Source organism: Boleophthalmus pectinirostris, unplaced genomic scaffold, assembly GCF_026225935.1.
Source record: "Boleophthalmus pectinirostris isolate CB_2022bp ecotype Guang Dong unplaced genomic scaffold, ASM2622593v1 HiC_scaffold_22, whole genome shotgun sequence".
Taxonomy (NCBI): Eukaryota; Metazoa; Chordata; class Actinopteri; order Gobiiformes; family Gobiidae; genus Boleophthalmus; species Boleophthalmus pectinirostris.
The window spans coordinates 22,139,850-22,163,796 of NW_026571190.1; the positions used below are offsets into that span (position 1 = coordinate 22,139,850).

At 36.8% G+C, this 23,947-nt stretch overlaps 1 protein-coding gene and 1 non-coding gene across 5 annotated transcripts; both read right to left on the bottom strand.

The window, feature by feature from the left end:
* Positions 1 to 272: 272 nt before the first annotated feature.
* On the bottom strand, positions 273 to 488 carry LOC129410484 (small nucleolar RNA U3). The gene has a single exon (XR_008632885.1). It is a non-coding gene; the product is annotated as a small nucleolar RNA U3 (small nucleolar RNA).
* Positions 489 to 1,808: 1,320 nt separating this feature from the next.
* Positions 1,809 to 22,262, bottom strand: micu3a (mitochondrial calcium uptake family, member 3a). Of its 4 annotated transcripts, none has more exons than XM_055158211.1 (14): positions 21,952 to 22,262; positions 18,637 to 18,784; positions 17,421 to 17,452; positions 16,523 to 16,601; positions 13,030 to 13,077; positions 12,490 to 12,572; positions 12,337 to 12,408; positions 11,237 to 11,278; positions 4,481 to 4,575; positions 4,103 to 4,274; positions 3,386 to 3,494; positions 2,897 to 3,054; positions 2,749 to 2,813; positions 1,809 to 2,678 (listed from the first exon to the last, which is right to left on the bottom strand). In XM_055158211.1, exons 1-14 carry the CDS (start codon positions 22,216 to 22,218, stop codon positions 2,675 to 2,677), a joined length of 1,374 nt encoding a protein of 457 aa, XP_055014186.1. In that variant the 5' UTR covers positions 22,219 to 22,262; the 3' UTR covers positions 1,809 to 2,674. The 4 variants fall into 4 exon arrangements, with proteins under 4 accessions (XP_055014186.1, XP_020787132.1, XP_055014187.1 ...); XM_020931473.2 differs by lacking the exon at positions 1,809 to 2,678 and adding an exon at positions 9,006 to 9,101 and having other exon boundaries at positions 2,745 to 2,813; XM_055158212.1 differs by lacking the exon at positions 1,809 to 2,678 and having other exon boundaries at positions 2,745 to 2,813.
* Between the last annotated feature and the right edge of the window lie 1,685 nt (positions 22,263 to 23,947).

The following is a 23,947-nucleotide window of genomic DNA, read 5'->3' on the forward strand; positions in this document are numbered from 1 at the left end:
GTGTATGAATGTATATGTATATTTACAACAATCCAATCTGCACATTATACTGTATATACATTTATTGTTTTATCGTGTTGTAATATTTTTGTGATAAAAAATAGAGGTCAGATCCAGGAGGTGCACATTACCTACAACTGGCCTAAATGCATGGTAAGTTGTGGCGAGACAACAGTTTAACAAGACATTTTAAATTCCAATGTTGACTTCTTTACTATATTCATACCATATAAACACCGACACACATCATTATTGTTTACAATTTTCCGGTAACTACTCTGATCATGTTCTTCCCCTCACAGCTCCAGAAGGAGACAGTGAACGTTCATCAAAGGTAGAAAACGTATGATGTAAATCATTATTCTCTACCCGCTTCGCGCTCAGGGAAGAACATCAAGCCTCATCATCGTAGCTAGCGAGACCAAACACTTTAGAAACACATTTCTCAAGTAAGAAACTATAGAAATGATCCCTGAAAGTATAGTCTTAACCTGAAACCCTCATCCGACCGGACACTATTCACTGAGATACCAAAGTCGGTCAGAGTTTTTCAATAGCGTCACGAAAAAGCTACAATCCCAAAAAACTTAACTCAGAAAAAGCACAGACGCTACAAACTCACAGCAATTCAACTAAATAACACTGAAGCTCAACACATGTAAACACTACTAAAAAGCGAAGCGAAGTTTTACAATATTTCCCAGCATGCTTTGCAAGAAAGGCCCAAGACGAACATGATTTTAATTTTACACTGCGGCATATGAGGGCAAATACGTTGATTGTGTGAAAAGGCCGCGGTAGTTATGTATAATCTAATACACGAAGTAGTCAACGCTATGATTGCTAAAACCCAAAACATGAACAAAACGAACATTCCGTCTTTTTAATGCTACCGTGCGGGTCGGCTCCCACATAACCATAGTTCCGCTTATTCAAATTCATGACTAAGGTTCATCTTTCTCACATGTCCAAAATATAATACAAAAATGTCTGTCAGGACAAATTCAGGCAAAAATTAATAAAATATCCTTACAACTATAACTATAACTATAAATATATATATATATATATATATATATATATATATATATATATATATATATATATATATATATATATATATATATATATATATATTATACTTTTTTTTCAGTCCAGAAAAGTGCAGTACTGGGAACAGCAAAGATACTGCGCAGAACTCTCAAGCTCCCAGGCCTCTGGTAGAGGACCCGAGCTGAATGAGGGTGAGAGAGACCTACCACCGTGGAAGGTGAGAAACACACACATATATATATATATATATATATATATATATATATATATATATATATATATATATATATATATATATATATATATATATATATATACACATTTTTATTTTTTTTTTTACAAGATGGCGCGTGGTCACAAGGTGGCAGCATTTGTCTATGATTTGACCACAGAAATCTGACTTCGGATTAGAAATTATTGTTGGAAATGTAATCGATGTTTTATCAATTCAGTTACAAATGTATTAACGTATTTCAATTTACTTACCCAAAGAAGAATCCAGGGAGTCAAAAAAAACTAAACTAAGCTAAGTCACTTAGCTAATAAATTATCTCACAAGTCTACATCGAAATTTATTCATTTTTTAATATTTGCTAAGTGTACGTAATTTTTCTAGTATATGTTTATGCCTACAAGCGAAATTAAGTTACTAATCGACAAAGTAGCTGCAAAGTTACATAGCAAATTGCTTGCGTTCATCTTACTTCCATGATTCCATCAGGTCCTTCACTTCCGTCCAATCAGAAACTCGCGCATTTTCTTTAAATTATTGGAAACATTTATTTCATGCACTTGGCTGTACACAAAACACGTGTGATGCACTTGACTTTAGTGTTTATAAAAGTCTCATTGTCAACATTTGCCTACAAGGCTAGGTCTACATCTTGTTGCATATTATGCGAAAGAGAAAAGGCGCCCAAATACACGTGTCTTATTATGAACGTTTTGCATACATCTAAATGGAGGCAAAAATGAAATTTGTTGAACTGTTATTAAGAATTTAGCCTATTTATTGTTGTGCTTTGCCCTTTGTAGCACTTATATAATATTTTCTTATGGCCCAAAAATTTACTGGGGTATCACTTTGTCAGACACAATCAGCAGGCTATACTCTACTCTGAATAAGAAAAGTGCATAAGATATATATATAATTTTATGCCAGGGGTAAGTTGTTTATAGCCTAGTAATATTTACAGTCTTTAAAAAAAAAAAAAAAAAAAAAAAAAGCAACAAAAGAAACAATCCATTAAAATATGATTGATGACAAATAGGCCATGCTGATGTAGGTCATTTACAGCATAATAAAAAATTACCTAAAGTAAAATAAACTCCAGTTTTCCAGTGGGACTGAAGACTTTTCACTGAAATAACACTTCATATCATTCATTAAATTACAAGTTGAACCAATTAATACAAATCTAAACTAGGCTTTCATATAGACCTATAGGCTATAATATAAATATACACATTTGCATCTTGGAAACTGCATAAACAAGGTGAACATTAAGTTAAATAAAATAACATCTATGCATATTCTATGCATATATTTTTGGTCTCTGGTATCCCACTTTTATCATCTTTTCACAGAGCTGGCTCTCCTCGTCGTAGAGAGGCAGAATGTTTACCTAGAGCAGAGAAAGGAGGACAAAAGTCATGAAGCTGGCTGAAACTTCAAGTTGAATATTGAAATACTACCTGTTAGCCAACTCTTTTTTTAGACATGAACGAAATGAAGTGGCACGCTCCACAGATTTGTACCCCTAATGAAAAAAAAATTGCAGGGCTTATAATGTAAAATACACCATCTGCCTTCAACTTTTCAAAACTAAAACAAAAGTCTTACCCGTGCCCCTCTGTGTAGTCGGTCCTTCATGATGCCGATGAACTCTTTGTGTGACAACTGGTCATCATGATCAACATCAAAGATCTTAAAAATTGTGTTCACGAGATGACGTGTGAGCTTCAGACCCGTGGCAACATACACAGCCCTTGCAAACTCATCTTGAAAAAGATTTTTAAAAAGGTTTAACACAGGAACATAATCAATAAATGACAACACTGTCCTTTTTAAAGTATAATAATCCCAAGGTCTTACAGAAGACACTTTAACATGTTTAAAACCAAAGACAGGGGACAAAGGGGGCATCAACCTAAATGGTCTCATCAGGGCTAAAGATGTCTTAGTAAAATACACCAACTGAGAGAGCCTGTTCAGACAATAACTTGCAGTAAACTGAACTGGTATAGATAGAAAATGTAGCATACAGTAAAATTTCATTACTAATGTTATAATAGTGTTTTTACTCTTATATGTGCTTTGCATTTATTATACCTTGTCCAATAGAACGTGCTGCAAAGGTGTACATCTGCATGGCTATAGCAAAGTCCTCAAGGTTGTTGAGAAACTGGAAGAATGATCTGAACTCATCGAATGTGATTCCCTGAAACAAACACAAAAGTATTAAAGAGTTAATTTTTGTGTCCAGGTGAGAGGACAATATTGAAAATGCCAACAGCCATAATGCCACACAATCACACAAGTTGCTTTAAAAAAGTTGCAATGTCAACTGAACTGTTTCCACAAAATGAGATGTAATTTTAGGCTTCAGGTCTAAAATTAAGCATATGCCTTGACTACCATGATAGAGATGCTCCTTGTACCTTGTTCCAAATTGAACTCAAAGGAAGTTAAATTAACAGAAACCATCAGTGCAATTCTTGTTTCATTGTCTAAATGTGAGTAAGTAGAAAGAGACAAAGTAGAAAAAAATAAATAAATGTGCAGTGACACCCACAGGCAATGCATTACGAGACAAAGACAAACCTGCTACTTCCACAGCACGAGAAGAGAGTACAGAGGGACACAAAGACACATTGGATGAAGACAACTTGAGATTTACAGAGATAGAAATAGTGTAGAGGAAAACGAATTTTGTGTAATAAAACTGTAGTATTTGGCTTTCAGAAAATTATTGTTTGTGTTTATGTTACAAACACCAGAGATGGCTGTTGCTTTAGCACATTACAGGCTGTGACCCTTAAGAGTTACCTTTTCGTCTGGGATAGACTGTCGGACGTTTTCCAGATAAGCATTGATATTCTCAACATTGGTGAAGCGCAACAAAATCTTGGCAAAATCCTCCTCACTGATGGTGGTCATCCCTTTTGAGTATGTCAGAAACTCAATCTCCAGCACCTCTGTTTGCAGGTTGTCCATAAACCTGGACAGAAATATCAGTGATAACTGGTAATGAAATTACATCAAGTGAAAAGCTCAATATATCCAGGTCAATTCACAGCAATATCAAAAGACACCGTGTTGCAACTAAATATAACAATGAGATCTTTCAAATTACAAAATAAATATATATTCATTTATTTTCATTAAACATCACAGAATTGTTATTATCATTGTTGATACCATCACCTGTAAAAATCATCAAATGTCAGCTCTGCCTTTCCTTTCTTCCCAAAGAAATGGACCAGTAGAGTTGTGTCAATGGTCATGTTTTCATCTGCGCGCTGTGGATCACCAAAGAAGAAACTAATGGGTAAAGCTATTGAGTAAAACATAAGAGTTAGACATTTGGACAAGCAGTGGGCAGGTCCTTTAGTCTAAAACACAACTGCTGTGCCAGACGAGCAAGAAGCATATTTTAATTGCCCATATAATATAACAGGTAAATAATAAACATATGCATAAAGTACACGCAAAACTTAATGTTTTAGCAGACCAGTTTAGGCAGCAGGCATTCATTTTATAAGGTGAATGTATAGAGAGAAAACTTTTTTAAATGATTGTCATTAGCAGCCTATACTGGCATCAAAAATTGTAACATGAAGCAAAGGAAAACATGACTTACAGGTTACAAAAGCACAAAGGCAACACATGTAAACAGTGAGCATAAAGGAGAAAAACAGCACAAAGAGGAGGTGAATACTAATATTCAAAGTGTCAGACATGGACATGGCATGCATGTCTTTACTAATGCAACTCTTATACGCAGACATCATGACATTGTGTAATTTACAAGCACACAGAAACAGACAGCAAAAGCAGCAGGTTCACCCTTTTCTGTCAAATAAAGTTTTAATTATACACTAAAATAAACTTTGGCCTCACTGATAATTTAATCATGTGAATGTTTACAATGACAGAAAAGGGTATTTTGAAATTTTTAAAAAATATGGTAGAAATAAGTGCCAATCCAGTTTCTCTCTCCTGCCACCAGCCACAGCCCCTGTTCATATCAGCCGTGCCAACAAAAAGACTTGGTGGGTTGACAGGGCCCTCTATGGAGTACAAGAGCAGTTATGCCATTTCCATAAACATGTCCAGATTGCTGCAAGTTCCGTTATCACCACGATGCCATTCGTGGCTCTACCTTAAGGACAAAATCCTACAGTCCAATGTGGGACAAGAAGAAAATGTCAAACAGGATGTCAGCATTTTGTAAAGTTACTGAACTCACTATAGACATCAACTTAAACATCACTGACATATGTTGAAGCTGCATTGTTTGCTGCAACAATGCACTAAGAATGACTGAAAAAATGTATGCATGTAGTGTTTTGTATATCCTCAGAGCAGAATATACATTTAAAATTGCAAGTGAACAAAGTACATTAAATGGTCCATATTACACTATTTTCTGATCTATGTTATAATGTTGTTTCCTCATCACAAACATATACGGAGCTGTGTTTTATTAGATTTTTTCAAACAGAAAACAGCTCAAAACACTCTGATCCACCTTGTGATGTCACGTGGTTATACAGGAACACACTTTCAATAGAATCATTTACATAATTTCAGCTCTGGAATTGCCAGTTCTCAATTGATGTAAAGGTCAAAGGCAGGAGTTAACTTGAAAGCCACTGCTACATGACATCACAAGGTAGAACAGAGTGTTTTGAGCTTTGGAGATACAAACAAACTAATAAACCAGGATTACTCAAATGTGTATATAAAATAAAACACAAATCTGGGTATATTTTTGATGGGATAACAACATTATAGCATGGCTTAAAGCTCACAAGAATCAACTGAGTGTAATGTAGGGCTTTTAATTGCACAATAATGGATTTTTTAATCAAACATATTGCAGAATAAAAGTGTACTGCACCCCACTTGCAAATCTGTCTTTGCATTCAGATAATGCAACTCTCACTATCTACAATGACAACTACTTTAAAATCATGTAATATGCATCGTAATGGAGCAGACAGTTCTCTTGTTATTTTTATACAGGCTCTAATTACTGATATAAACCTTTTTATATCTAAGTGACACATTAACTGATCATACAAAGTAGACAGCATCCAGATGTTCTTTCCCAAACATCCCTCCCTTCTTCCTAACCCTCATCCTTAAAATCCTATGTGTCTATGGATCCTAATGACTTTTTATCATTCCTGGAAGTGTGGCAATGTTTGTGTGACCTCACCTGACGACCGCTAAAGACTACATCATGTTTCTCACGCCCACGAGGCACGAGCCGACACCTGGTCTATGCCTGTGTCCATCTACGCCACTGTCTATAAGCTTCAAGCAACTTTGATCACAACAGAAAATAGTAATTACTGATGCTAGCACTTAATGGCCTTTCTACCCTCCCCTTTGAGTAATAGATCACACTGTCAGTCAGTCACACCTTCAAGCAATAAAAAACAACTTTTTTCCCATGACCTGCTCTCCTCTTTTTGTGTACCCTCTATCAACCAGCTATTTTTTCAGCTCTTATCACTGCTTGCATTCCCTTTCTTCATGGCCCAGTTCAAATTACCCAGAGTTCTTTTCTGCTTTGTGGAGCTGTCGTTTTGAGCCGTCAGTACCTCCTTTACCTGACAAACAGGTGAGCTGCTGTCACTCAGTCCCTCCTTCTGCAGACTATGGTAATGGTGACTAATCTGTTGAGTAAACACTTGGTCCTTTAAATACAACCTGCTATGGCTTCGCTCATTTCCCCTAAATGTACTTCCCAGACCCCCTTCACTTTGATATTTGTGATTGTATCTTGAATGACAATAGGAATGCATTTTTTCTGATTATGATTTAGAATTTTACATGTTTGGAGATCTACTGTCCCATTTTTGCATGTGAAATCATGGATAATTTTGCAGATTTTACTTCCTTACATTACCAGCCTCATACCATAAAGCGTTAATAAATTGGTCAAATTGAGTTGCATCCCGCAAAATTGTATGTTTAGGCTACTTCACTTGTATTAATCAAACTAAAAAGCTTGTACTATTTATAAAACTATTTGTTAAATTATAATTTTGTTGTGCTGGAATTCAGTCTATTAGCATGTACTGGACGGGTACATGTCCACTTAAATGCTACTGTATTATTTGACCAGACAAGAGCTCAATAATTAATCTGCTTTCCAATAAGATCAGTTTGTTTTTTCTTTTTTTGTCGGGTTCTAAACTTTTCTGGAGACTGGAGAGCTCTATGCATATTATCTTACAACACATTTAACTTTTACAGAAAAGATTATAAAATGTCTGATCCGAAAGCACGAATGGACAACTCATACAAGAATACATGACTATCCCAAAACTTCATTCAAACTCTGAGCCTCCCCCGTCTAATTTGTCTGTTGTCCATCTGCGACACTTGAAAGGCAGCGCAGAGTAAGTACAAGGTCAGCCTCATTACACTCCACTGTCATTACCTCCACCTCTGTTTCCGCTAACACTAAAGCACACAGCCTATCATTACACAGACAACATACAGGCTAACATGCTAGCTCTGTGTTAGCCATTATTAATCATTACAGGCCCCTTTTGACCTCCTATTGAACCAACAGTAGCCTGGATAGATAGCCACTGTAAGAAGGGTTACAATATCCAGGTAAAACAAACCAATGCTATTTTGGAAGTAATTCAAATCAATACGTTTGCCAGGATAGGCCTACATTAGCTGTGAAATGAATTACACACACAGCCGCATTTGCTACACAAAGGCACCAAAACACAACATGGGTTTACAACAAGAAGCATAATGAACATATAGAAAACGACACAACATGAAAAGGTTAGAGGTGCACTGTGTAACTTTTCTAGTGGAGGGTTTGTCACCTGCTTGTTTCTATAGATATGTCATTTATTTGCCAAGAGTGTTCCACAGTATGACATCAAACAGCTCTATCTTACATTTACAAAAATTACAAGTGGTTTTATAGCTCAAAAATACTTAGAAAAACAGGTAACTGACTGTAAGCGGGGTCACCTCTCCACAGATCTGACCTGTAACTTGGTCTGGTGTAGTCTCTATGGAGATAGAAAGGTTTAATGCCATACTGTGAAACATTCCAAACAACAACTAACATCTTCATGGTGAAAAGCATTTGACAGACCCTCCACCAGAAAAGCTACACCATGCACCTTTAAAGACGGGCTATAAAGTATTGATGAAGTTTATGTATTTTTTGATAAACAGAGCATTTACCATTGACATCAGAGTAATTAAAGCACATTTGAATATGCTTTGTCTAATGATTTTAATTAAGTTAGATATAAAATATTAAGTGAGCAAAATTACAATTACATTTCAATGGAATAAGAAGAGAAGTATTACCAAAAAATCTAAACCCAAAAGCCTATAATAAAAGATTTGAGACAAGATGGAAAAAAGTAATTGTTTAAAACAAAAAAGAGAAAGAGCGAAGGTCAGTCTTCATCAGAGCCAGACACAAGAATAAAAGGCAGTGGGCACATTGAAGTTTCAACATTTTTCAATTTGATGGGTATTTAAATAAAATACTGCATATTGTCCGAATGTATTGACTTTTGACTTAAATGCTTGACTTTTATTCCACTATGGTCTGGCCTTCTAACACTAATGATGATACACTACGGGAATGGTTTAAGGTAAAATGTAAACACAGTAGGTTAAACAATGGGATGGGCACACATGATGGGACAGAGGACATGGGTCTGTGTACCTCTGCCAGGTCAGAAAACAGGACTTGACTGGCCCCTCGCCTCAGAACGTCCCAGTAACTCCGCGTCACAAACTCCTGACTCTCTTTTTTAAGCACCTGTGGGGGCGGTCAAGCAGGGCCAAGGTCAGTCCACTTACAACCAAACCAGGAAGTAAGTGTAATTACTGTTATATACTGACTATATGCCCATGGTAAGAACTAGTATGGGATGTCCAGGTTTAACTGTCAAAATACAGTGACAGAAAAAATTATCTAAAAAAAAAAAACACTCAAAATTAACAGCTTATGTACTTGATTAATTAAATGAATGGGCTTACAACCTTAGCTGCCGCTGTGGTTCTGAAAGATTATGTCACCTATATACATTAAATTAAAATTCAAAATTGAATGAAGTAATTCATAGAAAAGAAATAGCTTGGGCAATAAAAGAATTGAGTGAGAGCTATTGCCTAAAATGTCTTTACTTGCAATATGATAATTGGTAAATTAAAAACAAACACTACAATTAAGACTTTTTTTAGAGAATAAATAATAATAAAAATAATATTGTCTATGTGCAATATTGCCAGGTGTATTGTGCCTCTGTTGGAGCTGAGGCCCTGACCACCCACTTTGAGTGTCTCTCTGGGGAGAAGGCAGCAGCGGCCATTTTATCATGACCCCGGCCTCCGCTCTTAACTTCAACGTAACAATGGAGCTATCCATCACCTACGTGACAGCACAACGACTGTGTCTGTGCGTCTGTCTCAGGAAATACATGGTAAAAAGGCACACTCCACTCAGTCTATCATTGCAAAATTATTGTTCATTTATCCTATTTATTTTTTATTGCCTTCATAATCTATGTAATAACAACAAGTGTGTTAATAGGGCTTATTTGCAGTAACAGCATAAACAAAAGACTTCACTGCAAGAAATGTTGAGAAATTTGAGTGGAATAAATGTTGAGAAATGTATGAACCTGATTTATTAGACAATTATTCAAATGTTTTAATAATTTGATTTAATTACCAATGAATTAAAATATACTTATATGACATGAATTAATAAATGCCTGGACTGCAGAGACTGTAGTCTATGGTATATACTTTGAAATTGCTGTTCACAGAAAAATAATATATTAATAGAATTTATGAAGTCTCTTTGCAGTATAAACCATACGGTAGTTAGATTACAAATGCATTGACTTAAAAGAGCTTTCCATGCAAATAACCTGCATTCAAATATATGACTTTGTTTACTTATATCTTATTTCAAATCCTGCCTTCTCCTTATGGGCTGCACAGACAGATGGGCAGTCTGTTTCCTGAATTTAGTTTTTTGTCTTTCATTCATTCATTCTTTCGTTCCTTGTCATTGAGCCCAGCATTGACGACCAATGGGCACATGGGAGAGGTCAGGGTTAAGCTCAGTTCAAAGACTGGCCTAGCACCCAAAAAGACTGACGAACTTAAAAGGTCTTTTAAAGTGTCACCAATCCACAATGCATTTTCAGGTAAATTAGACATACAAAGGACAAGCTAAAAAAACAAAACATACTGTTTAGTACAACTGAATATATACCATAACGTTATGGTTTATGTGCATCATCTTGTGTGCATTTTCAAATCTTATACTATTTCCGTCTATATGCAAGGAAAAGGCATAGCAGAGGACAACAGAACTGAGTACACCTTTTACAATGGTATTCTTACACCAGGTGTAATTTATCTGCAGGTTTGGCACACACAGTGGGTGGGTTACTTGCAGATTGCCTGTTCCACCAAGTATGGTGCACTGTGGTGCGCATTCAAACAAGGCAACGGGGCAGTTCATGTGGTTTCATGTAGGTTCACATGATAACACACTTCTAATGACCTAAAAACCGCACCAGGCCGCTATGGTGTCCGGGGAAAATAAACCCATGCCCACACTCCGCTGAGGTCAACAGGAAACTTGGTTATAGTCACTTGGTGAATCTTGAACCGCACTGGACTATACTTAGCCCCGGTTAAATTGTCTGTAATTATTGAAACATATTAGGTATTTTTCATCAAAACTGATGTGTTAAATGCTGAACAAATGATCAAATGTAAGAATTTGTGTATTTGACAACAAGGGCCAGATAGTGATGGCTAAATAAATTGCAGTTCACAGTGAATGCAAATTCTCATATGTTACTGCTCTGCCTGCATTATATTGACAGTTCTTGTAGGTAACAACAGAATGACACTATGGTTTGGGATACATACGCTGTTCACGGGGGCAACCTGATATCCATACAGCTGCATAGTCTAACACAGAGAAAGAGACATGAGGAGGAAAAAGACAGAGCATGCGTTCACACAGTGGGGCAGGGAGGAGGAGAGAAGGCAGAGGTACATGTTAGTACATGCGAGGAAAACTGTGGATACACTCTGCAAGAGGATGTGTCACTCCAAAACACATCTGGGACACACTTTTACAACACACAGTTAAAGGTGCACTGTGTCACTTTTCTGGTAACGGGTTGGCCACCTACTCATCTCCATGGAGAGGTTATTGCTCTGTCTGAAATGTTCCAGAGTTTGGCATTAAATTTTATTAAAATTTTGCATTTATTAGTTTTGCAAGTGTTTTAATAAAATAATAATAATAATAATAAAATTAATACCATACTGTGGAATATTTCACTCAAAGTAAAAGAGAGATACTTTATTAATCCAGAGGGAAATTCAAGAAGTAATAACGTCTCCATTTGATAGACCATCCACTAGAAAAGTTACATAGTATACTTTTAACATTACAGGTATTCTTATGGTCTGTGGCTGCACTGAACTATTAAGCATCTAATAATTGTAAACAAAAGTATAGACCTAAATACAAAATATATTGTACAATATGTTGAGTACTTAAGTTAAGTTAAGTTACTGACTAGGCTTAATGCTTTGTAAAGATAAATACTTTTTGTATTATATAAGTATCACTTCTTGAAATATATCGCAAATGAAAAAGCATATGGTCCTGGCATTGAGACCAGTGTTGTCCCTTGTAGTGTATCCAATATACACTGTCACAGTGAATACGGCACACATAATTAACAGTAGGAGCTGCATGCATTTATAGGACAAAGATGAGTTTAATTTTGTTTGAACGATGTACAGACATTTTAATCCATCCACATTCAAGTCTAACTTTTAAAACTACAAAGATTTATTCAGAATTACCTTCGAATGGATGCATTAAATTGTGGAAAAATATCTTTCCGATCATTATTTAGTAGCCTAATCATTATGCTGACATCACAAAAATATGATAACTGACATTTTTTGTTATGTCATATTTTAAATTAATAGTGAATATTTTCTCTTACCAACTGAGCAGATTTTTCTGCATCACCTTTCCGTCCTCTCTTCTCATTCTTTTTTCGAAATATTTCCTGTAGCTAAAGGGCCAAGCAAAAAGACAATATAAAATATATTTACAATATCTGTGACATTACATACTGCAGGTGTCAGATACTCACCACTAAGAACTCCCTCTTGTCCACCATCTGGTTACCGTCTGCATCAAACATATTGAAAGCAATCTTGAAGCCAGCATGGGGTTCTGGAGGACAGGAGCAGAAGGCACACAAGGTGAGTGCATGGGGTGTGCATATGAGAAAAATCTCTTTAAAACAGAAATATGTTGTGGTCGATGCATAGCACAGGTTCACCCCTGCACCAAATGTGAGATTTCTGAGCCTTTCACTACAGACACAATTATGGCCTGACTTTGACTGAACTTTTTGGCTACTTCATGCAAACAAACAAGTAATCCACAAGCTCCTTTAACAATTTAAGTGTGTTCAATTGCTTGTGATGTATGAAAACTAGGGATGTCAAAACAGTAGTTTCTTATGCACATGCTTGTTTTTATATCAGGCATGATATGTTCATAAACTGTATGTCCAAAATGAAGCCATTTTAATACAATGTATAGTCCCACAGTATAGTAAGTATAAGAGTAAATACTAAATATTTTAAAGGCAGTATTTTTAATAAAAGTGTATGTATGGACTCACTTGTGAGGATACAGAGCAGGAAAAGGTACTCTGTGTAGGAGATGATACCTGGTAACAACAGAGACAGAGGTCAGACACCGCTCATACACAGTGTTTACAGATGTTCAAAGGACACAGATCTCCCAAGACACACACATAATCCTTCCTTTCATGAAGATAGCATCTTAAAATGTGTCTTCTCAAGTCGCCAACAGCCATTTGACCACACACCGCTTCTTTTTCTACACCCCGAGTGTCCAAAGTAAAGACAGAGATTGGTTTGGGTTTGTGTGTGTTTGGATAAGCAAGTGAAAAATGTTTTAGGAGGTGATCCTTTCTTGCCTCAGGCCCATTTAGGAATCTCTGTAGCCCCATCTCATCTCCACTGGCCTCCTTTTTTCGCTTTCTGTCTGATGGTGCAGATAGTTCAGGGTGAGTGGCTTGAGTGTTACGGGAGACTGCTTTCCCATGTGTGACAATGTGAGTGTAGGTGAACATGACACCAGTAAAAACCAGTGCGCGCCTTGTGTGTTCCTGATGCTTGACCGCTTTGTGCCAAGGAGCTGGTCTGGAACCAAAGTCCCTTTTCCCTGTGAAGCCCGAGCCCACAGAAGCCCAGGGTCACACACTCACTCACGACTCAAGTTTCTGAAATATACAAAACATGTTTGCACTCACTCGCATTCAATGGATTAAGTGAATACATTGCCTTCTGGGCTGCAGGTATTATTACAGAGGTGTTTATTTAAGTGTTAATAATAATTAATAGTGAAATTATCTGTATCCATGATGTGTGTATCCATGTGTTTTGCAGCTGTTTCAAAATATATGGTATTAAAATTAGGGATACACTGCTCTGGTACTGGTATCAGATATCGGTGCTGAACAAATTTGTCTGATCGGATATTGGCTTCCAAGTCTGTAAATTGGTGTAATAAGACTATTTGTGGTCATAGTTGGCCAAGAAAATCTCATACTGAACTTTTATTTACACACAATTGTTGTTGTGCTGTAGATACTTGAGGAATAAATAACTACATAAATAGTACCTAAAAATACTAGTTAAATAGCTACATAACACATTTAGAACAGTTTTTCTTATTTTTGTTTAAAAGAAATAATTGCTGTTTTCAGTGGCTACATCGGCTTCAGTTGATATCAGGTATTGATAGATACTAAAAGCAGTAGTATCAAAACTGGCATCAGAACTGAAAAAGCTGGATAGATGCATCCTGAATTAAAATGTATAAAGTACATAAAGATTTGACTCTAACTTAGTACACTTTATATATTCAGTGACATCCTATTGTGACCAGAGTTGGTAAACCAGGCCAGCATATTCAAATGAGTTAAAGGTAGTTCTGATATAAATTACAGATAGAGCCAATGTTTTGCATCAGTCCATCACAACAGGATGCATTGTATGTATTATCTACACAAAGATACTTAATTTCTTTTCTTTAATGCAGAGCAATGCAGTACAGGCAATAACTCAATTTAATGCTAGTCCATGTTATATAATTTGGGGGAAATGTGAAAATTGGTTCTGCATATCACACTCAAAATTAGAGCTCATCAGTTTCTCTGAATGTCAATATCAGTATTGGCACCGCCATGAAAAAACCCTAACAGATTTGTGATGATAAAAGCATGAAAATCCACCACCATTTATCATAGACAATTTACAATCGATATTCTACTTTTGTCTTATCTCCAACACATATTGTACTATTTTTCCATCCATACTCCATTATTATTCAGAGACTAATCCATTTTTTAGTACACCTTTAGTGAAGTTTGGGTGGAACCTGATTGACCTCACAGTGCCAGGGCAGCGCTCACAAACATGCACAGTCTGGTTAGACAACTCTGTGCATTCCTCAGTGTGACATGCGGCTTTGTCAATCTCAGAAATGTAAAGCTCCTCCAAGGATGTGCACTGCCCTCCTTCACCAAGGTCCCAGAAGAAAAGCATGCCCAGACACCAACATGCATAAAAATACACCAAGGATACAAGTGAGGACACAGCAATATTTTCTATGAGGGAAAGAATAAAATTGTGTATTACAGGATGTTTTTTGTTTTGTGAGGGTGATTTTTGTGTGTGGTCCTGGCCTGACGCCACAAACAACTGAACCGAACAATGTCCCTGTCTTTGAAAACGAAATGGGATAGTCTTACTCTTTTCTTTGTTCTTCTGTCTGAATGCCTCCATTACTGTCTTTTAATTGAACATTGACTCACTTTCATTCTTTAGATAGTTTTTATTCCTTTTACTGCACATTTTTCCATCTTAAAAGTAAATCACAAACTTGGATATTTGGAAAAAAGATGTTGTTGTATTTAAAGCAGTCAGGATAATTTTTAAATTGTATTTATAGTACTTTTAAAAAGGCTTTAATGAATTCAAACATCCTTCATTCTGAAAGTCATAGGAGAAATAAACATTTTGCAGGTGAGAGATGGGGTTGTGTTATTGTGGAAAAATAGGAGCTGTGTTGACGAGTTATATTTAACTCAAAGTGTGTGGTTAATTATCACTACAGGGACGCTCAGGCTCCACAGTCTCCTGAAGCAAATGCATTAATGAGAGGGGCTTTCTCCTTCCTACGTGCTGTATTTCTGTCCTCACTAAAAAGAGGAAAGGAGAGAAGGTGTATTTTTAGCCCTTTTCAGCAGGTAGTTTGGCTCCAAACAGGGACAGCATGGCTCCAAACCCGGATTAAAGACACCTACAGGGACCCGTGCACACTCAGATATACAATATGCACTACACTGGCACAAAACATTGTATTGTACTACACTTTGAAGAGAGAAAGTGCAGTGAAAAGGATACAGCTTTCCATTGTGACAGATTTTAGATATGTGCTAAATATATGACAGGGTTATTCAATGTTTTGCTGCTGATGTTGCTATAATATTATTGTAAAGTAGTGGCACTTAGCATTAGGTAATAAATAATTGTTATGACAGGGTAACTGGAATAACAAGGGACTAATGTCCTTATTGTTACTGAACAAACTATGTTTCCTAGTCATTAACATTCGTAACCATTTATTAGGATATTGCCATGAGTAGATTAGCAAATGCATCCTTTTCCATGAGTAATTACTATTACACTTTTAGTTGCAATGCTTATCTGTGTAATCCCTGAGACATATAGGTATGATCCATAGCAAACGAAAAATCCAATTCTGTCAATTGAACAAAAGTTTTTAGAGTGAAGACGATTTGCTGGTCAGTGCTGGTGGGACACTGCCTGTAGGGAGAAGCTAGTCTTAGCTGCTATCCCTTTCCTGTTAGCATGCTATTATTGTGCTCTGTGCTACCAGTTACTTATTTAATTTTTATGTTCTTTTCTATGTTCTTTTATGTTAAATAAGATGAATTACAAGTGTAGGTGTCTTGGTTTTATATGATGATTTATATTATTACTCATCACTGTTTGAGTGCTGTTTACTTTGTGATTGTTAATTTAGTGTAAGAGGCTGGAGGTGCTCATAGTTGGTCATACCTCGTTCTCTGAGATTACGAAACAGTTTGGATGATCCTCTCCAAACAGGCGGAGTGTCTGTAAGAATCTTCTCGAGTTCCTGCAAAAAATATATATAATATAATATATAATAATAAATAATATATATATATATTTTAAGATTTTTCATTAGGACACATTGATCATTTTGTCTGGTGTGGACAGGTGGGTATAGACAAAGAGAATGTCAGGGGTGGTGTGAGAATGATAGCAACAGACAGAGAGTCGATACAAAAAAAATGTTAGGGGTAAAGCGTTTACTAAGCATTTGCATATGTGATAAATGCTTTGGACACAGTAAAAAAAGCAGCCGCAGTTCAGATTAGTGTCACTTATAGGTGCTTTACGGACACAGCGCAGATTTATAGTTTGCATTTGTTGACAGGGAAGATGTCTGTGCTTTTCTCTCAACTAGCTCTAACAAATGTTCGATTTTTCAGCTTGCTCTTGACCCTTCTACCAATCAGATTAGACAATCATGACATTATGCATTTTTCAATCTCTTTCAGTGAGAGCAATTTCATATTAATAATGTGTAGAACTTAATTCAGAGTGACACATATATCAATCTGGCGTGAATCAGGACAATAATTTAGCACCTGTCTTAGTAAATATGCCCATAAACACACAACAAGATATTTGAATTTAAGCTAATAATTTGTTACTCTTAAATTTGTCAGTATTAATTATCCTGCCTTGTTACAAAAATGCACAACTACTCAACAAAATCTTCTGATGCTGTGGTACGTTGAGAAGAAATATGGAATTTATTAAACACATAGCAGTCTTAGCTGTCAAAATTTATCCTTGAAAAGACATAACTTGCAACAGATTCCTGCAACTTTGGAAAAAACTGAAGCCTTTTGAGTGTGTTTCCCACCTGTTTGCTCAGGGACTTCCAGGGCCTCTTGTCTGCCGGAGAGAAAGAGGAGAAGAGCATTTGGGTGGGCTTGCTCTGATAGCATCTGTATGATCTAGAAATGGGTTTTAATGCGCTGCGTACAGTCACAACACACACACACAGAGCTCTTCAGTGTATACACTTGTCATCATTACAGGCCCATTTGTAGTGTCTAAAGTGCCCCGTGCTTGGCTTTGTAGTGTGTGGAATGTCCCGGTAAAAAGGCATACGACTTTTGTTCTGTTTTATACAACAAGGTTCATCTAATTCGACTTCAAAGGGCGCATTAGAGGATGTAGGCTGCAGAGGGCTATGTGAGGCCGTATCATATGTCAGGGAGTAGGGGCAGACGTAAACATAAGCAGACAGGTGCACAGTTTGCACGCAATACAATTACACGTAGCTACTATCCAGAACAGCAGAGTTGGATCATCGCTTTCTTCAGATTTAATAAAGTGAATAGCAAAACTGAAGATAAAATGCAGTTAAAAAGCCAGGCAAGTGTACTAAGTGTAAAAGGGCACAGGAGTGGGCTGGTCTAATGTTAAACTCAGACTAAACAATAGCTGTAAAACCATCTGCCCTGAGGCTGGCTGCCCAGGACTAATATTTTACAACTGACAGCAACAAAGCAGAAGAAATGTGCTTCAGCCAGGACGTTTAACAGATAAATGTGCAGTTTATAGAGGATTTCTATTTCAGTTAAAAGACAAATCAACATATGGTTTAAAAGGATAGTGAATGCTAATTGATCAATACATGGTGCATAGTAACAACAGATAACTGAAGATTTATAGAAATATTAAGCATGTCTGGACTCTACTGTTAATAAACTGTCCATAATAGGTAATATTAAAAATAAATTACATCCAGGTCGAAAGTATCATAAATCAAAATATACTAGGATAGGATAGGTTCACATGGAGAACTGTTCAGAATTCTGTAGCTTTTTTAGATTTATATGTCCCAAATATGTACAATTTTGGCCACGCATAAAATTACTTTTTAAAAATGAAATTACACATTACATGATGAAAATATGTTAATACATTCTTCATACATTTACGTCAGCAAACTACAGAAGAAATAATTAAACAAGTACCATTACACAAATATCATTGATGTAAATGAGACACTCAAACTCATATCTAACAAATTGATAAATAAATGAAATATCGGCTTAGTTTGTACTTACTTCTGGGTTCGCTCATGGTCACAGACTCGATGAAATTTTGGGGGGTCATGTAGAGCTGTCCTTCATATTCTACGGAGCTGAACATCCGGAAACGATGTTCATGAGATGACATGTGCACATCACCAGTCTCAAAGTCAAACACAGGACTCTGCAGACATCACAAAAACACACATCACACAAATTAGTAACTAAAAACAAAAACAAAAAAAATATTATTTTTAGACAAAACATTAACAAATTGGGTTACTGCAAGTGAAATGCAGAAATTGTAGGATATATAATATAAATTCAGTACAGAGAGAAACATCAGAACATAAGGTAAATGTATGTACAATTCTTATGTATACATTTATATTCACTGTGTTGTATGTGAAATTGTATTAGAGATGCCAAAATCTGGCACACTCATTGCTTTGTATTTCTTCTTAGTAGATATTTTCCATAATATTTTGTCATATATTTTTTTTTTTTTTTGAAATTAAAGGCAGTAGAGTATGGATGGACAATAGTTTGTGTTAAAATGACACAACATTTTGGAGCTGGAGTGCAGAATCCTGTTGACCTGAGTTATGGTTTGTATCTTGCTAATTGCTGGGCCTATACACATGAAACTAAAACTGGCACAAAGTTCAACCTCTGCCATCAGCATACATTGAGTTTATTAGCTTCAGAAAGTCATGCCCTAATTAGACCCCAAAGATGGGCATGTCAGTCAAAATAACTTTAAGCCATAAGGTTAATATGACCAGTCCCTAACAAATAATAATAATGTTTATCATCTCTGTGTCTTGAGTCTTTTTATTTATTTCAAAAACATCTTATAGTATATAGACCCCTGTGAACAGTGAACTCAAATGGGAGACAGTGTTAACAATTTCACTATTTACTTCAATAATTACAGCACACAACATCTTAAAAGAAAGCAAGACAACAATGGCACATGCACTCTCTCACACAAGTGCATCTTGATTAGCAGCAGTAGAAGAGGACAGATTGTGCAGCATGAAGCTCTGTAATTAACAGAGAGGCTTTCCAAATTTAAACCTGCCTCGACTGCAGGGCCCAGTGCACCAAGGTTCCTGCACAGCTCAGCTAACATGCAAATGATCGTACAGGTTCATTCATAAGGCTTTGATGCTGCTTCACCGTGGGGGCGTTTCAGGGCACAGGGAGGAGGCAGAAGCTCCACTGTGATGAGTATTAACTGTAATCAACTGTATGAGACTAATCAATGAAGCTCATCAAGTTCTGCAAACATGTCAAACTGAAATGTCTCAAGCCTGTGAGCATTTATAAACTGAGTAAGTGCATGTAAATATGTCTGTGTCATTTTGATATAAACCTGTTCAAGGACTGAAAACCTTTTAGCTAGAACCTGGTACATGCAGACTGGTACATGATGTAATTTCTGGTTATAAGGTTAAATGGGGGGTATTTTACTTCTATGGGGTATTACCTGCTAAATGACATATTAAATGACCATGCCACCTTTTCTTGTTTTAGAAATACTACAAGGATGCCAAAAACAACGTATTTACACGTCTTATAAACATTTATGATGAAAGTATGAAAGTCTTCCCTCCCTTTGCTCTCTGTGCTTAGTTACTCCCCCTTCAGAGCACAATCACATCAGCGTGTGTCTCACTAATGGTACTACTGCACATCACATCAGATTTGTCAAGCTGCTGTGTACAGTTTTGTATCATGTTTTTGTATATTTATGGAGAATTGTCATGTGGGAGCCTGTATCATGTAGGCTTGTGGCCTCGTGTAGGTTCAAATAGGACCAGGAAGAGATTGCTAAAATAATGAAACATGCATGAATAACATCTAAAACCTTTTCATGAGTCATGCTATAACTCATCAAAAACATAGATGAGTTATAGCACTGTAGAAAGCTCAAATGTGTCAGAGTTAGCTAGAGGGCTTTTCATCTGTAGTCTCTTGACAAATGCTGAGTGTCAACCTTAAAGAAATAAAATTACAGTTACATTATTACAAGTTTAAAATACACTCTAAAATCATACATTCCAAAATACCAGTCCAATCTGACTCAGAATAACAAATAACAACAGGAGTGTAGTTTTTGTTATAAGTCATAAAAAACACAATACATTTTCAATACTTGTGTAATATAATACAATACAACTTTAAAAAAAAAGACCTCTCCTGTTAGCAAATGTTAAGCAAATATCATGAAGATTTGCACAGACCAGTCCCTTTGCTAATGAAGATGGGAGAAAAACAGTCTGCTGTGGATCACTGGATCACTGAATACTACCGAGTGTACAGATGTCTAATGTAATATATTACCCTTCTAAACTCTCAGGTCTTTACTTAATAAATTGAGTGATATGGGACAGACAGTATATTATTGTTACTGTAAACTTAGCTTGATGACCTCAGGGGAGAGTTAAGCATTGCTTACATAAAGAACACTGGTAGCCTCTAGCCTACTGCCTTTTGTCTAAGACAATAGCCCTACACTTTAATAGTTATTAGACTATATATGTTTTTCCTCTATTCACTAATTGATAAAGAACATACTAAACCCTTAACACTGTGTAACACTCAGAGATGGGAATACTTTGAAAATGTATTTAGTTACAGAATACTGAATACTCTAATTAAAATGCATTTTGTAACATTGTACATTGTCCAGTCAGAGTTATGTACAGCATGAAGAACCACCATGTATTCCTTTTAATTTAGGAAAGTAACTGTATTCTGATCACTACCAAACTTTACGACTAACAATACAGTTACTCAAAATAAGTTTTAAGAACACGTATTTTCGTTACATGTATTCAGTAACTTCCCAACACTGGTAACAGTGGTGATGTCAGCACAGTCAGTGCTGTTTCTGTGCATAGTCAATGTCTCGATGTGCGCAGTGACTTCAGCACCAGCGCGAGTGGATAGCGCCAGTTTTGCAACTGCGCAGTCCGCAGCCAAACTGTGAGAAAGTGTTTCCACTTGGCGTGCTGCGGGGAATGAATGACACTATTAATCTGGCCCAAGGCAGAAAAAACAACCAACCAACCACGCCTTCAAAAGAAGACTTCTGCAAATGTAAGCAGACTACGTGCTAAATATTTACAATATGACGCAAGCTAACAATATATATTTTTACTAGACTATCTTACTCCATTGTAGAGGCCTAAAAAAAATCTCCTCCAATAACAGCTTCGTTCAAATACCCAGTCTATACTTGTGCCACCAGTTCTACAGGACAGTGGAGCAGAGTAAGAGAAAGTGAAAGCTGCAGTACCAGTGCGCACTGAAAAGACGACAGTGATATTCGGGTTGTCTTACCTTATCTTTGGCTTCGACGGTGGGGATGTAGGGCAATAAACCAGGACCACTGATGCCGCGGCTCTCCATCCTCTTCCTCGGTCTGTCGCTTGTCAAATCATTGTAGAAATAATACGCCACGACACCTCCGGTTGCCAGACACACACCAGCTGTCAAATACCCCCGACCTCTGCCTCCGGCCGTCTGTCCGCCGGTGAGCTCGCCTTTCGCCGCAGACCAGACGTTTAACTTACCGGCCAGGACTGCCACTCTGCGAAGGGCGGCCATTGCTGCAGCTGCGGTTGTGGTGCCAGGATTGTAAACTAGAGGTATAAAACTATCGCGGTTGTTGTCGCTGTCATCGCGAGAACTGAAGGAGTCCCAGTGATGCTGATGAGAGCACAGAAGCCCTGGATCAGTCATCAGCAATAATTCAATTCAGTTTGTGTAAAACACGTGTTATTCATGCATTTATTTATTTATTGTTACTATTAGGCACGTAAAAGCAAAGGTTTTAAAAGATTTAATAGCTACTTTTTTATTTATTTATTTTTTGTGTGTGTTTACAGGCTATAGGCTATTTCATATTTGGTCTGTCATAAACAAACAAGGTCATTCTGATTTTCCATGACATTTCTTTCAACATTTGGTTTAACCTTCATATTAATTGTGTTGTTTTATTTTTGTATTGTTACAAAAATAATGTAAATTCTGTGTGCATCAAGTTAACTGACTGCATTGAATAGAAGTGATCAGTTTGAATAATGAGGTCTGGCTGTTGGTTATTGTGTTATTTACTGTATACAAGATCAAAGCAGGCAATAGAAACCAGGTATCAAACAAATATCAAAGATGGGTGATAAGTCTGTGCATAAGGCTATGTTGTCTATGGGACTTTGAAGCTGAGAGAATAAAGGGGAGAGTCTAGCAGATGTCACCTGTTAACACATTAAGACAGTCAATGGACTGAAACTACAAACAGATCAAATGACATGTCAACAATAGAAAATAAACCCATCTCAAAATGTTTCAAATGCTAAACAAGATAACAGAATAATTGTATTATTGTCTTGTATCTAAACTGACAATGCCTAAGAAGTGTCACAAGAAAATAAAAACTGATTGGAACACTTTCCAAGTTAATGTACATTTAAATCTCTGATGTCTTGGCCAGTTGTCTAAGTAAGTAAATTGTTATTTGATATTTTTCCATATTTTTAGGTTTAGCTTTTTATACAAAACATTGATTATTTCAAGTAAAATGTTTTTGCTATAGTTTCAATAGTTTAAAAGAGCATCCCTGTTCTTCAGGCCCCACAGTTTGAAGACCACTTGCATTAATAACCTCTAGGCTACATATTCAGTTATTCCATTACCCAGGCTTTCGATTAGGTTGTAATTTCTTTGTGGCGCGTGTGGGTGTGTGAGTTGGGGGTGGTGGGTATAACCCTGGGGGCCTCCTCACCCCTCCTCCTTCTTCATGAATTCTATATATGGTGCCTTCATGCTTGACCTTCCTCTCTTTTTCATGTCACAAACCAGAGCTAGCTTAAGCTTGGGAAATATTTTTCAATGAAATCCACGTGACCAGCGCACGTAAGTGCGCGTGGATATGTGGCATTCTAACTGACATCTTCATTGTGGTTGGATCGATATCCAATACATCAGGATCTGATCAGCCTGGAGGCGATTCCAATCGATTCTGTCTCCTTTAGAAAGTTATTCTTCGAGGGTCATTAATATTCATGAAGTGACGGACAGCTGAGGAGATCCACCCACAGACGCGCGCGCTGCATTCAGCGCTTTATGGCAACTTAAACCACATAGAAAACGCCAACATTACGCTTATGTGGATGTGTGTGCGTAAGAAATAATCGGAATGTTGCATAGGCTACAGAAAATGGACTTGGCACGTAAACACTTCAACACACCTCTGCACCTTCAGTCATTTATCAATGCTATTCCCAGGGGAGGGGGCAGCTGTGAGCGCGTGCCGTGGTGTGTTCAAGCTAAGCGC

Coding starts and splice junctions, on each gene's coding strand:
- micu3a (XM_020931473.2), bottom strand. CDS start 22,218: ATGGCCGCCCTTCGCAGAGTGGCAGTCCTGGCCGGTAAGTTAAACGTC. Junction 12,573..13,029: donor CCTGCTCTGTATCCTCACAA/GTGAGTCCATAC, acceptor CCTGTCCTCCAG/AACCCCATGCTGGCTTCAAG. Junction 3,055..3,385: donor AGCACGTTCTATTGGACAAG/GTATAATAAATG, acceptor ATCTTTTTCAAG/ATGAGTTTGCAAGGGCTGTG.